Raw genomic sequence first — 17,046 nt, forward strand, 5'->3', positions numbered from 1 at the left:
ACTTTTTAAGCTGTGCTCTCATCAGTGTTAAGTCTGTGTACTTCCTGTGTAGCTGAGATGGGTCATTGTGGCCAATTGTTTTCAGATGTTCCTGCTTGTTTAAGCAGGATTATGCAACGGCAGCTGTGCTGAAGATGGCTAATGATTACTTTAAACATTATGCTGAAATTCAAAGACTAATGGCACTGAGATGTGGTCATCTACTCCCAAAATGCTGTAACTTCTTGTGTGTTTAGTTTCTAATGTTATTACATCATTCAAATGGTTATTTAATGGAAGCACAAATCTACTATTTCTTCACTCTTACACAAGGTGTTCCCCAAGGTTAAGTACTTGGCACATTTTTCTTTTCTTCACTTTCGTTTCTCTAAGCTGATATCATCAATCAACATGGTCTCAACTTTCACTACTAAGCTGATGACATTCAGATTTCAGCACCGGCTCTGAAACACCACTTCTCTGTTTCCTTGCTGCATCTCTCTGTGGCATCAATTACTGGATGAGCTGTAACTTCCTGAAACTCGACTCAAAATCTTGTGATGTTAGAAAAAAACAAAGCTTGATTTATGAGTCAACATTAAAGCTCTGTAAAAATTGTAATCTAGGTGTCATTTGACTCGTCCCTCTTTTTAATATGGCACTTGTTTTTAAGAATTTGTTATTTTAATATACATACAATTGTCCCAAACTTACCATGACAGAGGCCGGATTGAACATTGAACATGCCTAAACAAGCTAATCAAGGCCTTCAAGATTACTAGAACATTACAGGCATCCTGCATCAATAATGCATTATTAGTCTTTTAACACATTGCTTGTTTAGAGGAAATAAACAAGATACAAAGTGTATCTCTGTTTGCAGTTTTGACAGACGATGGATTAAATTGTTCAATTATATTAAATGTTAAATTTGACTTCAATCAGAAGACAACAAACATTGCATCCAACTCACAAAGGCCAACATTCATTGTCATGGGGACAACTAACATTAGTTGCCCTGAGTTGAGATCAAAAGCTACAGCAAGTTTAAGGTTTTCTCTTACACCTATTGTTAATCTGACTTGACCAGTGCAGCTGTCTCTCTGGGAGACCTTCTATTTTGTTCCCCTGGCTCTGGCCATACCTCCACCATTGTTAATTCTAATACTATATATTTAATGATATTCTGAATATTTTGAGAATATGCAAAGATTCTAATTGTTGCATACTATAGCGCTATAGCAATTCAATTTCTTTAGATTGCACCCTTGATATTTCATACTTGTCATATGATGTGATGGTCTTTAATGAGGCTAATCAACAGCACTGAAGAATTCCAGTCCAGTCCTTTGTGATGTTGTGCCTCTTATGGATGAAATGGAATTGTATAAACTGTTTATAGACTAAGGAAAATTCTTCTCTTATTCATTCTTCCTTATTAACTTTAATATCCTCCTGAGACCCAGCTATGGAGTTTTTGCCTCTGTAGTGGACATTATATTTTAGTGAATTTCTCTGAGACCTCACACGTCACAGTTGTAAGTCTGGATGTCCTGTACAGAGCACATTCAGTGCTTTCCAGAGATACCAAATGATTGGATGTTTCACCATGACCACTCCCTCTCCTTGGTCTTTAAAAATAGCTGACATTAATTTAGTGATAAAATTGTACATCGTTATGGAAATATGATAATATTTTGTAATTATAATTTAAATCTGATTCATTTTCAAATTGTTTGTCATAAATCAACATCTCAGGAAAATGTTATGGGGTTTCAAATCAAAATATGACCTTCTGTTATGAAACAGGACATGATTTCATACATGTCCACTGTAGAGGACACCAGGACTAAAAGCATGTTTATTATACATTTTGGGAGACAAAAGAATTGAATAGGAAAACAAATTATATATCAATATTCTTATGAAATATTAGATATTATTATGAAAATCTGGCCAATTACTACTCCGATTATTACACTTCTTTTTTCAACATGCTGTCCCAACAGCACTTTAATATGCAAATTAGATACAGTGTATAGATAACATTGTGCTTAATGGGAAAACCAGTTTATGGAACTTTTACACACATATTGCATAAAGCTAAATAGTATATCAAATTTTGTTATATATTTTATAACATAGTTGATAACCATCCTTAAACAAAGTTAGGTATAAAAAAAATCCTGAAACCTAAAAATTGATTGGTGATTTAAAAGAAATTCCCATTGATTTTACCTTTTCATGTCTACTCTTGTCATTTTATTTTTAGAAAAACTTAGTCCTGGTGTCCTCTACAGAGGACATATCATAACTTAGGAATAAAATATAATTTTTCAAAAATGTTATTTTACCATTTTTTTCTTATGCTCTAAACAATGTAATGACATGAAAAAATACTACATTCACAAAGCTTTTTATTTCTGGTTCTCAGGAGGATATTTTGTTAAAAAGGCAAATGATTGTGGAGTGGCCATGCCTTCTGATTTCATAATGTTGTAACATACATGGTGTCAATATTTTAACAAGTGTTAAACAATTAATTGAGACAGGTATTAGTTATTACTAAATGATCTATCATATTTGTCCAAATGTGAGGAAAAAATGGCTGTAGGCTGATAACAAATTCAAAATTCCAGCCTAATGAGAGAAGCACCAGTTGGAAACCTTGACTCCAAGAGAATTAGGATTTGTTATCACTGATGGTGTGAGTGGATTACAAAAAAATATATAACATGGTTACTGTCAGAAACTATTCTTACTCAGTAAGGGCAGGTTGTTTTTATGTTACATCATTCATTGCAATGTAATCATGGGGGGTATACAGTGGGGCAAAAAAGTATTTAGTCAGCCACCAATTGTTTTTAAAATCCCATTAATCCCATTCAAACGAACGTGTCCACATTAGCACACTACACTGTGTGCCTGAGGCTTATATACAGGTCAGCCATCACTGACTTCATTGGATCAGTTGTTTCTGTCTAGTTTAGCAGGCCAAAATAATCTGCCAATCATGATGCTCCTCTGAGGATAATATGTCTGATAACCACCTAATTATGCTGCTGTAATAGGATTCTGCAGCAATGGGAATATTATTGCATTAACCACATTTGTCTCAGGTGTATCTCCTCAACATTTTTCAAGAGTAACACCATTCCACTGTCAACATGGCTGCCATTGACTTGTGCTTATGCTTTAAGCAAGTAGAGCAGGAACCAAAAATAGATTTTGTACCGTAGTTTTACACTTTCTTTTGTTCCAGGTAATAATTAAATGAAACAAATTAAATTCAACTGAACTGCACTGAGCAGACAGTATGTGTGAAATGGACATTTTTCAAACTGTTGGAAAAGCATTTTACCCACAATACGATCGGATTTGAGTTGGGTAAGAGGAATATTTTAGTGGTGGTTGATTTCGAGAACAGTGGAAAAAACAACACTTTCTCCGCTTGTGTAATTTGTGAGCATTCTTGTGTGGTGAGCTGTCTGGAAATCGGGCTCTTGCCTCATATGTGATCAGAATGAGTGAATGAGAGTGAGAAAGAGAGGGCGAGAACGTACATGGATGTGTGAATGAGAACAAGTAAGCTCAGGGTCATGTGAAAATCACAGCAGAAGAGGAAGCTTCCTTTGAGAGTGAACTCTAAATGCTCTGCTGAACAAATTAATTGAAACGTTCTAATAGGGAATCATTAGTTTGTTAAGCAGAAATGCACATAATTAAATCCACAAACCCCCTTACACACCAAAACTATTGTTTAATTGACTAATGTAGCGGGAAATACTTTCTATGAGGTTTTGTAAAGGGGCTTTTTTTTGTGCATTACACTGCTTTTCAATTGTTTTTCTATCTAAACATGCTGGACGGTTAGTGTGTGCACATAATGCAAGTGTACAGGACTGCTTCAGAAACCACACAAAGTGAACATGACGGTAAAGTTTAAAATATTAGTATTTGTGTGTTTTCTTACACATCTATCATTTAACTCAAAAAGACATTGATTCATCAATAGGTGTTGTTTGGGTTACCATCGTCTCCACTGTGTAATTTTTCAAGCATTATCTTTGGATGTCCTGTATTTATTTTATTTATTCATGTATTTATTTATTTGGAGTACTTGTACTTTTTGAAAGGGGTCATAGGATGCCCATTTTCCACAAGTTGATATGATTCTTTAAGGTCTTAATGAAAATTCTGTAACATAGTTAAAATTTCTCAATGGTAGTGTAAAATAGCACCGTTTTTACCGTCAAAAACAGCTCTATTCAGAGCAAGCTGTTTTCTTGCATGCTGCTTTAAATGCAAATGAGCTCTGCTCGCCCTGCCCCGCCCCTCCGAGCCGCTCTCTGCATTCATAGTGAAACTTGCTAACTAGCACGTTATTAGGAAAGGCGATTTGTAAAGATTCATTAAAAACCTTACACTCACTTCTTCTGGACGTGAAGCTGGATCACGAATGATTCGCGCGAAGATAGACGCATTTAGGTAGATCGGGGGTGCATTCCCTTCAGAAACAAATGTAATCCATTGCATCTTCAGCGGCTCAGATGTCGGAAGTAAATGACGACTGCTGTGTTCATTATTACATCCAACAACAGAACACCTCAATCACTTAGGAGTCATTCTTGTCTACATCTGCTCCAGCGGTGAAACAATGGCGGACTGATGACAGTCACTCAGGGTGGGTCTAAGGTAAGACGATTTGAGAAAGGTGAAATGATTTAACCAGAAGATTTAAAAAAATAAAATTATACCTATAATTTATCATTATAGGGTGGATGTGTACACACACTGCCAACAAGTGCATGTGGCATCCGATTGACCCCTTTAATACTCAAGTAATATTTAAAATTTTACTTTTTTTACTTTTACTCAATTATGCTTTTGGCCAGATACTTGTACTTTTAACTGAGTAAAGTTTTCACTGAGTATCTGTACTTTCACTTGAGTATAATTTTTTTATACTTTTTACACCCCTGCCCAAAGTCAAGCAAAATTGATGGGATGAGATCCGGTGGAAGACAATGACTGGATCTAAAACCTTCAGATAACCGACAGCAAATATCTGCGACTTTGTAAGTTACCGAATACACACATAAGAAACCGAAACACTAGACGTTTGTGTAGCACAAAGCGACCTTCTCGCACTGTACAAGACGTGCTAAGACAACTAGTCTACCAATCCGGTTAGGATCACACTGCAGGACTTTGATGAAAATGTGATTGTGAGTTTTAAAAATGTTGTGGTTGTCACTCCGGTAAATAACCAAAGTCTTTGTGAACTTAACAGTGCTCTACTGCTGTGTAAGTGACCATAGAAAACAATGGAAAAGCAGTGCAGTTAAGTGCATTTGAGTTATGTTGAAAATCCCACCAGAGAAAATAAACACAAAACGTTTTGTTCAATAAATCTTTTTGTAAATCTTAACAGCACATTAGCTTATGTGTGGTCAACAACCATGAAGGTAAATGCAGAATTGTAGGATGTCTAAGGAATGGTGTTCACCAGCAGGTGTGATTATGATATGGCAACACATTCACTAATCTGTCCATTCTGAACTATTCATAAGAAATATTGCTATTAATACTTTTCACCGGCATATACTGATTGACAACAAAACAAAACAGCACTGTTACGACGCTGACCAAGAAGCTCCAAACTCCACACGGTGGGGTTATACAGGAACACTTCTGAGGGGACTTTGGTTTTGTACCTTTGTAAAACCTGGGTCTACATATGTCCTGTAACAAATACCAACAGAATCAAACTGAAAAGCAAGGTTATTAAAGAACTATTCACCCAAAAATAAAATTCTGACATTTACTCACTCTCATGTCATTCTTAACCCGTCTGGGCCATTTTCATGATACTCTCATAGTTCTTTTGCATTCTTTTTGATGCTTGAATGTGTTTCACAGACGAAAGTCAGCCATACAGGTTTGGCTCGACATGAGGGAGAGTAAATGAAGACCGAATGTTAGGTGAACTATCCTTTTAAGATCTTAACTTGAAAGAAGAAAAAGGCACACAGAACACTATCACATTAAATACAAAATTTGTTGCATTCTGAAAGCACTTTCAAAGTTTCTAACCTCTACGTTACATAAAACAATCGTCCAGTCGCGCTCGCTCTGCATCCTTCTTTGAGAGAGCGCTGGCTCGCGGGGAGCACGTTATTGGAAAGAGATGAATTTGATGTCTCTTGTTTGACGAAACTAGCAGAGCAGGTTCACCTCACCCATCTGCCGTCTCAGCTACATTTTCTTTAGCTTCCTTGACAAAGTGCTCCAGTATATTATCTGCCTTAATACGTGTTCTGTTACAAAGCCCTGAATCTTGCGATCAGTTTGCGTGATGATCGTTCTCTGTAGAGTATCTGATATCTGGGTTTAGTCACAGACTTGTCATTTCAAGTAGAACAGATTTACTAAGTGCTGCTAACAAAAACAATCTCCGTTTTGTCTGTCGTAAATGCAATGAATTGTTCAAACTATCCAGTGTCTTGTGACTTGACTTGAATGCTGATGTATTCTTTAGTGTAAAGGGGTAAATATCAGCAATATAATAATAACTGAATTCTCCAAATCATTTAAACGCATACCAACATCGCCCATGGAGGTGATGATGTCACCTGGCTTGTAAACTGCTCCTTATTAATCATCACCATGTAAATAGAGTCATGACTCATCTTTCATGGTGTGCCAATTTTGAGGAACTGCGATATTAGCAGACAAAATAACACTGTTGAGGTTCAAGGAACTTTTTAGGACCTTTAGGATGAGCATGAGGAGGGAATCCAGTGAAAAAAAGATCAAAATCACAGCTTTGTCCACAGATATCTGTGGTTTTGGCCGTTTAAAAGTTGAGAAACATCTGTTGATAGCAGTTGGGTGGTGCAGTTCTGACTTATGGCTTCATTTTTTTCAGTTCCAGATGAATCAGTATATTGCTTCAATATTGCCATGTGTTTTTAACTAACATTGCACTTACTGAGTGCTCATGACTAGTCTTCCATAATCAAAGTCAGACGCTTTGAGGGATTTTGTTCAGTACAAAACGTGTCAATATTTAATTGTGCTGTCGAGCAGGCTCCTTATTGCAGATCTAGGCTGTCCTTGTGCTACATACAGCGCGTAGCGAGCAGCTCCAATCCTGTGGTCGGTTTGGAAGCGAGAGGAGGTGAGCCCCCATTGCGGCTGGCCTGAACGCCACGCCATCCGGCACTCTATTGTGAGAGAGCAGCAGGTGGGACCACTGGAGAACGAGGAGGGAGGTAGGGAGGAGTTTCATGAAGTATAAAGATTACAGCTCACATTTGCCGCAACCTAAACGTCAAACATACAAAACTCTATCCGTCCCTGTGACGTCATCTCATCCGTCAATTCATCCGTAGTGAGTCAGAAATCAAGGTAATACTGGTTATTCGAGTCTTGGCTTAGTTCACCAGCACAAAACCATGCTGTGAGTCCACCGTCTCCATCATTTCGCTGTCCAGAAATGGGTCGGCCAACGCCAGCCCATCGTACCCAGCCGAGCCGCCCTCTGCAGGTGGAGCAAGCTGCTCGGGATCAAGCGGATAGTCATATTGCTCCGGGTACAGTGCTTCTCCTGAGTGGCTTGGATCGCAGGCTGGGTAGGTGTAGTTGAGGGGTTCGGGCTGTTGGGGCTGCAGCTGAGCAGAGAAGCTTTGTGGTAGAGGCTGCATCTGAGCATAATGGCCCAGGTAGGGCTCATACGGCAGGGATTCTGGGTTGGGCTCCATTAGGTGGCCGAGAGGCTGTGCATGTGCAAACTGAGGTGAGGCCTGGGAACTCTGCTGATGTGCTGGTGCTATCGAACCCTGGGGCTGAGGTGGGGCTCCGGAGTCCTGGTGGCCCATGGTTGCACAGGGAGCGTAAGGGTCCTCCACAATGTGCATCTGGTTAAAGTAGGCCTGCATTTGGGATTGTTTCTGAAGATACAGACGTTTCTGTTGCAGCCTGCAGATCAAACAGAAGGGGTTTAATAGACGGATCTCCGGTTTGACATTAAGGGAAAGCAGAGAAATCTGTAGTACCTGTGCTCCTGCAGCTGCTGCTCCAGACTGCGAGGAGTTTCTTTGCAGAACATCTGGCAGCTGCTGGGGCTGTTGGCCATCAGTGTGGCTTTCTGTACAGAGATACACAATGATAAGGATTGTGCAATGCAGAGCTGTAGAAATCGTCCTTCACTGCCATGAACATCTTGAGAAATACTGCAGTGAACTTTAACTGCAGTGTTTAATCACCTTTATTGGTAGCGATAGCAGAAAAAGGACAGAAAATGTGGGGGGAGGGGGGGAGAATGCAAACGAGGAATGTTGCAAGTCAGATTCGATCCCATTCACTAACCGCTAGAGTATTAAATAATAAATTGTTGGTTGGTAGGATCTTGCTATGTTTTGTCTGTCTTAACTATTATTAATAACCAACTCCTATAGACCATGAGGCTTTGGAAATGTGCTTTATAAGTGTACACACATCTCAGATGAGCTAAAATTGGCAGAAATAAAGGTGCGTCACCTGTATTCTGTGAGAGAGGTACTGCGGCTCCAGACTCTGTCTCCTTGACAACAGTGCGGGGTGTGTTCCACCTGAGCACAGAGCCATGTCGTGCTGGTGACCTCTTTCCTCCTGCACAAACCATACATACAAACAGAAAACATGTCAGTGCCTCGCTAGGCAGCCACATTGACGGCTGTGCACTCAAATGCATGAATTCATTACTTGGTTATGAAAAGGCTGAATAGCTGTCCGCTGATCCAGAGGGATTCTGGGAAAAACATGCCAGTCTGCTCCAGTAGCTAATCCTCACAATGCCACATGCCTCTAATGGAAGCTCATTTTCACTGCTATATTAGCCCAGTAAAATTAACTCGATTTAGAGCAGATTTTTTTCTTGGACTTCATCTAGACAGTGGTGCCTGCCCTGCGCGGTATCCCTATGTGTTATTCCCATAAGTATTTATTCACTGATTCATACTAAATCTCTGTCTTTGGTGAGCCTGCATTGGAGCATTGGGCACAAGTCACCAGCCTGTTACTCAACAATGGCCGCATTCAGGGGGCTTACCGGATGGACAGTAAACAACTGACAATTGGCTGCTTCTTCTCCTGTAATTACATAAGCAGGGCTGTCTGTGTGTCAGTAGGGAGGTTAGAAGGGTAGAAGAGTTCAAGTAAGGGCATTCTGACACTTTCCAACCAAAGTAACGCACAGTGCTTGGATCACCTCAACCTTGCAATGATGCAACCATTGCATCAACATTCCAGTGCATAAAATTAAATTAATTGGAGTCATGGGAAAGGGCCTTAATTCCTTATTCATCACAATAATTGTATTCTATTCCTAATTCCTAATATAAATAAAAAAAATAATAATAATAAATAATTTTTTTTTCTTCAGGCGGCCCCCCGTTTGAAACCTCTGCATTAGTCATTCCTGATTGTAAGGGATACTACAAAACCGATCTCAGGTTAGCTTCCCTGGTGGACTGACCTGTAGTGCAGGATCCAATAAGTCATGTGGATGGGTCTGAGCGCTCAGCAGACCCAGGGAAGGGGTTTCTCCAGAGCCCATCTGCTCATACACCTTATTTAGCTCCAGGATACCTTTGGTCCGTGCCAGATTCTGTAGGTGCTGTCTAAAGGCCACCAAGCCTACATGAAGAGAGGAATAAGATTATGAATAATAGCACTGTTATTTCTGTATGACTTACTGATCATCAGATGATGTTCCACCCCCAGTGTCCACATCCATGTGTGGTGATGAATTTTCACATGGGAGTGTCAGAACAGAGGAAGTGACTCTCATTCCCTCAGGCCCAAGCCACCTCTGACTGCTCTGGTGCGGTTCTACCATGTGACCTCACGTAACGTGGCTAATCAATCTATTTCAGGAGAAAATATGTCCAGGCAGGCTGCAAATGCTCAAGTGCATATTAAAATGCTGTTTAGTGGTTCTTGACTCCTCTGCTGCTGAATGGAAGAGAGTTGAAAAAAAGGATTCTCAGGTTATTTTAGGGCTTCAAGTGATTAAGGGTAATTATTCAGGCCGCAGGATGAGAGAACTCAATAGGACCGAGTTGGCCTAATCTTCAAAGCGCTCTCTGATTCACTCAATGGATCATCTGACAGGGGGTGGTGCATTTAGAGGAAAACAAGAGAGAAACAGGGAGAGATAGTTTGTGAAAATAACAATAAGTGTGAGAGAAAGAGAAGGAAGAGAAATCGAATCTAAGACACATACCACAGTGGGATCCAATCGTCCTGAGACCACTAGTAAACATGGAAACTTGTGCATATTTTTTTATTTAATATTTGTACAAATTTTTGTATTTTAATTTCAAGCTATTTTTTTATATTTAATATAAATTATATTATCAGTATAACAACCGTGTATTACTGTAATATTTATGTAGACACAGTGTTTTTCAGGATTTTTTAATGAATAGAAAGTTCAAAAGAACAGCATTTATCTGAAATAGCTTTTGTAAATGTCATTTTGATAAATTGAATGCATCTCTGCAATATAAAAGTATTAATTTATTTTTAAAAAATCTTGTTGACTAAACTTTTGAAATGATTGTGTATATAGTCTCTCTGTAATCACAGGATGCTGCTCACCTTGTGTGAGTGAAGTGTCTGATGCTCTGCGGCCCTCGCGGAAGCTGATGGGAGAGCGGTTGTGGGTCTCTCTCCTTTGAGCGCTCAGTGCTTGCATGGCGGGGTTAGCGGGCCGAGCGCTGATGAAGGGCGGAGTCATGCGGGTGATGGGTGTGTTGGCCAGGACCACCTCGTTAAGAGAGGGTGCATCCTCCAGCAGACTGAGGTCACTGTGCATGGAGCCCATATCATACTCTGAGTCCACGCTACCCAGAGAGGGGTTATGACCCACGCTGAACAGTTTACCTGGGTAAACAGAGAGGTGACAATAATTTATCATCTTAACACCTATGAAACATGATTGTGATTTCATTGTCATTTTTATCCAAACTGATACTATTAGTACAGGGATAATGAAGTTGGGTTTGAACCTATAACCTTGCGGGTTACCCTTAAGCCACACCCACCTCCACTGGTCATGATTCCTGGCTGATTGGTGACCTCAGACAGCGTGTGTCTGCGCTGAGCAAAGCGGGCCATCTGATAGGCATTGAAGACGTGGGTATGATCATCCTCTGTGTCCAGCTCCTCCGTCTCGATGCCCTCGTCTATAGATGTCTCCATCATGTTGCTGGGGGACGAGGCGCTGGATTTGCGAACAGCCACAGGGGGCAGGGGGTCCAGCATGCAGCCGTTGACCTGCAAAACAATGTAAAGATCTCTAAATATAATGTTTTTTGTAGCTAAAAGTATTTGGAAAGCTTTTCTAGACGACCTGAAATCGCAAGTGGGAGATATTAATTCAAAGTCTCAAATCTGAGATTTAGTCACAATGCAAGATAATAAATAATTTTAATTTCCATAGTTACTGTACAACTGTGCAAAATAGTCGCATTTATGAGAAATATTTGCAACTGTGAGATAGAAAGTTGTCACATTTGTCACATCATGTCACTGTCACATTTTGAGATAAAAAGTCTATAAATGTATAATTTAGAGATAAAAGGTTGCAATTACAAGAAATATATTTGCAATTACCAGAAACAAAGTCGCAAATGTTAGATATATTCACACTGCAAGATACAGCATTGTCATATTGTGAGTTATATAGTCACAATTGTGATACTGTATATAAAGTTGCAATTATGATAGTCATGTGACAATATAGTCACATTATGAGAAAAAGTAAAAATGGCAACTATAAAGTTGCATTTTCTAGAATTATAGTTACTATTATGAGAAATAAAGTAAAAAAATGTGAGCTAGTCACATTGCTAGATATTACGTTTTGTCGTATATACTCATAACTATGACAAATATAGTTGTTTTTGTGAACTTAAATTGCAAAGGCAATTACGATAAAGCCATAATTTTATAATATAAATCACATTGTGAGATAAAAAGCATGGTTGTAAATTAGAGAGTCATATTTTAGAGATATTAAGTTGCAATTACAAGAAATTAAGAACTATGAAGTCGCAATTTGGAGAATTCAAGACACATTCACGAAAAATAAAGCCACAACCCTGAAACATTGAGTCACATTTTAATATAATTAATTTCTTTATTACTCTGAAGTGGAAATGTAGTATATATGCAATTTATGCATTTCCTATAAAAGATTTTGGAGATGACAGCTTTTTTGGTTGTTACTTTTTCTTTGGATGAACTCTCACTTACACCAGTGTTGTAGATAAGGCATTTGCCTTCAAGCATTGTATTTCCCAAGAACAAGTTCTAATCTCCCATCAGCCCTCATAAGTCATTCACAGTCCTGAGGCAAATTTCCACTCAGTCAGCACCAAACACACAAACTTTAACGTGCTTTGTGATGACAGGCTGAACATCATGAACACATTCCTTAATGATTTGGGGACGTAGTGAGAATAAACAAAAGCACTGCAGTCTCTCCCTTTTTGCCTCTTTTTATTGCTCCCTCTCATTCACTCTTGCTTTTCTCTCAAACGAATGAGTGAGCGGGAGAGGAGGGGGTGGAATTCTGGAATGCAGGGACAGGAAGTGTGTTTTGGCTGAGAGGGCTGTCAGAGCCTCATGCAGACAGAGTACACCGAGACATGCCATCAAACACACACACTCAACCAACATGGATCATCTGGATGAGTTGAGTTTCCTGCAGCATGCTGGGCCAGGAATGCTCTTATCCCAGCACACGGTTAAAGAACGGCCACAGATTCTCTATTTTTCTTCTTTCCTTCTATCTCTCTCCCCCCTTTTTTTTTTTTTTTACATTTCAGCCCATCATTTTGCCCGGCCCCTTCACACACAAACAGTGTGATTATACAGACTCTGAACAAATTGTGTAATCCCTGCCGTCACCTCCCTAACAGGGGTTGTGTCGTACTCTGTGAGATCAAGCTTCATATTTTAAACATCTCATGTTGGAGAGTGTCACAATTCCTCCTCTGATCTTAAAGGGGAAGTGTGTCATTTTTCAGTGCAAAAATGTCTCATCTTAATATGCAGAGACAACTATAAATAAAATGTTTGCAGCCATTTATTTCCCCCAAAATGTAAACACCATCTCTATGGTGCTTTCAAAATATTGCTCAGTTAGTTTGAACAAACAGAGCAAACTAGCCTGACAACAGCAACACTGCCTCAACCAATGGTGCGAGTTTGGGGCAGGGCTATCTGTTTGTTCAGCCAATAGCACATGGGGGCTTGTTTGGGGAAACCTGTGTGAAAACAGACTATTTTGTGCACTTTTTGTAATCTTTTAAAAAGATATAACTTGCTCCACCTCTGAAACAACTTTTGTTTTTTTTGCTAATGTCACCAAGTCCACACACTCCAATCATATATAGCCCTTTTTTATGATCTGATCAATTCATGATTAAAAAAATTATGAAAAAAACAGGGTTATTAGTTATTTAAAGCTGAAACCATTAAAAAAAAAAGTAATTTGAAACAAAATAAATGTAAACTGAAATAAAATATAAGAAAATGTAAACTTGCCAAAACAACATTTTTCATTTTCAGTTAAACTTGAAGTACTAAAATAACTAAACTAAATGAACTGAAACTGATGAATACAAATTAATTAAAACGATGTACATAGATAAAAAAAAAGAAAAATGACTAAAATGACAAAAAAACACTAAATTACTAAACCTTTAACTAAAATTAAAGTGAAAACAGAAAATATAAAAATAAAATCTAATTCTAAATATGAACAAAAACTATAATAAGATCAATGATACTAAAATAACACTGGAAAGGACTTGATTTTTTGCATTAAATATCCTACTCATATATCGTAAATGCCATTTAAATAAATACCAACCAAATAACTTCCTACTCAATTATTTCCTCCTAAACCATGTATTCAAGAAACAATGTACACATTTCCTCTTGCAACAAAACTCTAACATCCATATATGTATACAGGTGACATTTACAGATAAAAAGTTTTACAATAAGAGGAATTTTGTACATTGTTTATTGAACCCATTGTTCTAAAGAGGAACTGGCTGATGCAATGTTCAGTATGAAAGCCATGAATGCTCAATAACTCCACATTTCCGAAGAGGGTAAAATACCGGCGCACACAAAGCCAGACAAGTTTGTGGTGTGCACGTATGTGAGAGAGAAGAAAGAGTGGAACGACTAAACTGGAGCGAATGGACAGCTGTCACATCCAATGTGTGTCACTGCCAGAGACGGCTGCAGACTGACCTGCTTATGTAAGCCAAACAGATGTGGACAGCCTCAAGGGGAAACACACTCACAGTGTATGTCTCACCTCACCATCAGAGATGCATAGAGACAAAATGACTGAGGCTAAAAACCATCAAAGTAAACAGCTTCTCCCTCATCGACGCAAAAGGCATTAAAACAAAGTATGTATGTGTAAGAACAGTCTTGGAGAGAGCAGATTACTGTCTCAGAGTGACAGCAGAGAGAGAGAGACAGACAGATGAAAATGAAGATAGAGTGGCAGAGCTGGCCGGCTCCTGTGCTGTTATTCCTGTTCTGTATGCCAAGCTGGCAGCCGATCTGGCCGCCTGTCAGGGTGGTTCTGAACAAAAGGCTCCTCGGGGAGCAGGCATGATGAGGAGGCCCGAGCAAACAGCCAGGCATACTGCCTGACCTTGGAAGGACTGAATTGCTTAACAGCAATGTTGGGAAGGAGTGTAAGAGCACTCAATGGGCAGCAGTCTGATTTAACTCTGTAACAACAGATGTTTGTACCAGCTAATCAACACCCCCTAAGAATGGGATTATGGGGGATTTTGCTAAAATGCATATATGGTAGACACTGGGCGAGACATTGTAAGAAAACAAAAAATTTAATATGTGGGAACAAAATTCCTCTGAGTTCCTTTAGCCTTTATTTAAATATATCTATCTGCCCATTCATGCATCCATCCATCCGTCTTTCATCAATCAATCACTCAATCAATATCTATCCATCTACCATTCATCTACCATCTGTCCACCTGCCCATCAAGCTATCTATCAATCCACGAACCCATCAATCAATCCCTTGAAAAAAAAAAAAGTGGAAAAATATTGCCCCTTAGCAAACAAATATTTTTGTCAGTGTCGGTTCTTGGTTTCCATTTCATCTAATGACGTTTTGACACAGAAAATTTTGAAGATCTGAAACATTTGCTATGCTACAGTGAAAAGCTTTAAAAATCAATGTATAATCAGGCTACAAAGAGAAGCACAAGCTTCATTCCCCCATAATTCAACCTCTAACCCATTTCTCACTCACTTTGGGAGTCCCAACCTCCTCCTCCATGAGGCTGTGTTCAGTAGCACAGGAGGACTGTGGGAACATAAAGGAGTCTGCAGGGGCTTGAGGCACAGCTGGGGATCTCAGGAGACTTACGTTTTGAGGCAGGAGGCTCACCTGAGGAGCAGCGCTGCTCTCCTGCGGTGTGGAGAAAGAGATACAGAAAGTCAACTAGTTGGCTAAGTCCGTATTTACACGGCTGTTAATATTTTCATTTTCAGAGGCAATTTGAAGAGTGATACCTTGATGACAGTCTGCTCTGCAATTGTACTGGGGCGTCTCTGGCGGGCATCGAGTCGGGGCTCCACTGGGAAACTGCAGCGGTGGGCCTTTAGCCTCTCAACCAGCAAGTAGTAGATAGCAGCAAAATGATTGTAACTCTTATTCTGAAGAGACTGCAAAACAGATGGAGAAATTATCAAAAGAGAGCCACATTAGTCAAGCCTGTGTGAATATTAAGGATGCAATTTAATTTCTTGAAATGTGTGTAATTTCTCACCTCTACTGTCTTGTGCTGGTCAATGCCCAGGCTATGCATCAACCGGAGCACCTGTTCACTGTATTCTCCCACTCGAGCCTCCCCCTCTACAGTCTGCTGATATAACATCGGCCGCTGCACAGGCACCTCCATCACCATCCACTTGTGTTCCTTTATTTGTCCTATAGACAGACGCTTGGAGGGGTCTAACACCAACATTCGCCTGATCAGATGTTCACAGTCTGCACATAAAAGAGAAAAAGAAGAAAAAGATAAACAGTTTTGATATACATTTAATGAACAAATACAAAATACAGCTTTGTGGCAGAAAAAACCCCCAAACATTTATGGTCATTAAATGTACAAGGATTCAAAACCCATTGTAAAATATTCCTAAATACACATGCGACAGCACATATTAATGCATCAAGTTGCTATGTTGCTTTGCAAAACCCAAACAGCCTACAGTTTACTTCTGATAGCAATTACCAGTAAATTATTATTATTACTAGTCAAGTATTATCATAATTGTGGGAGCAGTAAGAAAGTCCTGTGCTTGTCTCAGCAGTAAGAACAGCAGCTCTGTACAATCTCAACCTGAAAGGGTCACAGTGTGTTTGCTTCACAGTAAACACTGCTGCATCTGAGGCATACAGTACACTCAGAAGTGATGACAGCCTGTACCGTCCAATGCTTTGGACAAGATTTGTGGAACAGTCTGTCTACAACTAAAAAAAAAACTCCAACAAATGCTGCACTGTCGGACTAACACAAACCCAAAACACATTATCCTTTTGAGAATGCACAAGGCCTTTTGTCTGTCCCTGTGCCCTTGACTATTAACCATGTCTGACTCAGCTGGGCTGAATGAAACTGACTTCACAGGACTGGCGGTGATGCAGGCGTTCCCAATGCTTCTGTGCATCTCGCTGCTGACCATTTTATTCAAGACTGGCTCATCCTGTTAATCTGCAGCATTTACGGTTTCTGGAGAGCCTGCGAGACACTAGAGCAAACAGAGGGAGCCACACAGCTACAGTAATACTCCTTGTGCTGGAACACAGTAGGATGTCGTCTTGCTGGAAACATCCTCCTCTCGACGGCTCCCTCACTTCAGCAGAGGGAATCAGAGAATCTTATTACCATATTCATGTAGAAATCATATGCATAAATACAGCTGAGAGAAACAGTTTGTGAACCC

General features: G+C 39.5%; 1 protein-coding gene across 1 annotated transcript in view; it reads right to left on the reverse strand.

Annotated features, from left to right (window-relative positions):
- Positions 1–5,378: 5,378 nt before the first annotated feature.
- Positions 5,379–17,046, reverse strand: part of LOC107601680 (serine/threonine-protein kinase SIK2-like) — a 38,001-nt gene continuing 26,333 nt past the window's right edge. Inside the window, exons 7-15 of the mRNA XM_016293939.1 lie at positions 15,867–16,087; positions 15,610–15,762; positions 15,347–15,505; positions 11,073–11,304; positions 10,627–10,911; positions 9,500–9,660; positions 8,524–8,634; positions 8,040–8,131; positions 5,379–7,962 (exon numbers count right to left, since the gene is read on the reverse strand). Coding sequence (XP_016149425.1) covers positions 7,419–7,962; positions 8,040–8,131; positions 8,524–8,634; positions 9,500–9,660; positions 10,627–10,911; positions 11,073–11,304; positions 15,347–15,505; positions 15,610–15,762; positions 15,867–16,087 — 1,958 coding nt within the window. The 3' untranslated portion in view covers positions 5,379–7,418. The remainder of the gene's footprint in view (positions 7,963–8,039; positions 8,132–8,523; positions 8,635–9,499; positions 9,661–10,626; positions 10,912–11,072; positions 11,305–15,346; positions 15,506–15,609; positions 15,763–15,866; positions 16,088–17,046) is intronic.

This window comes from Sinocyclocheilus grahami, unplaced genomic scaffold (genome assembly GCF_001515645.1).
Source record: "Sinocyclocheilus grahami isolate Dianchi unplaced genomic scaffold, SAMN03320097.WGS_v1.1 scaffold311.1, whole genome shotgun sequence".
Classification (NCBI taxonomy): domain Eukaryota; kingdom Metazoa; phylum Chordata; class Actinopteri; order Cypriniformes; family Cyprinidae; genus Sinocyclocheilus; species Sinocyclocheilus grahami.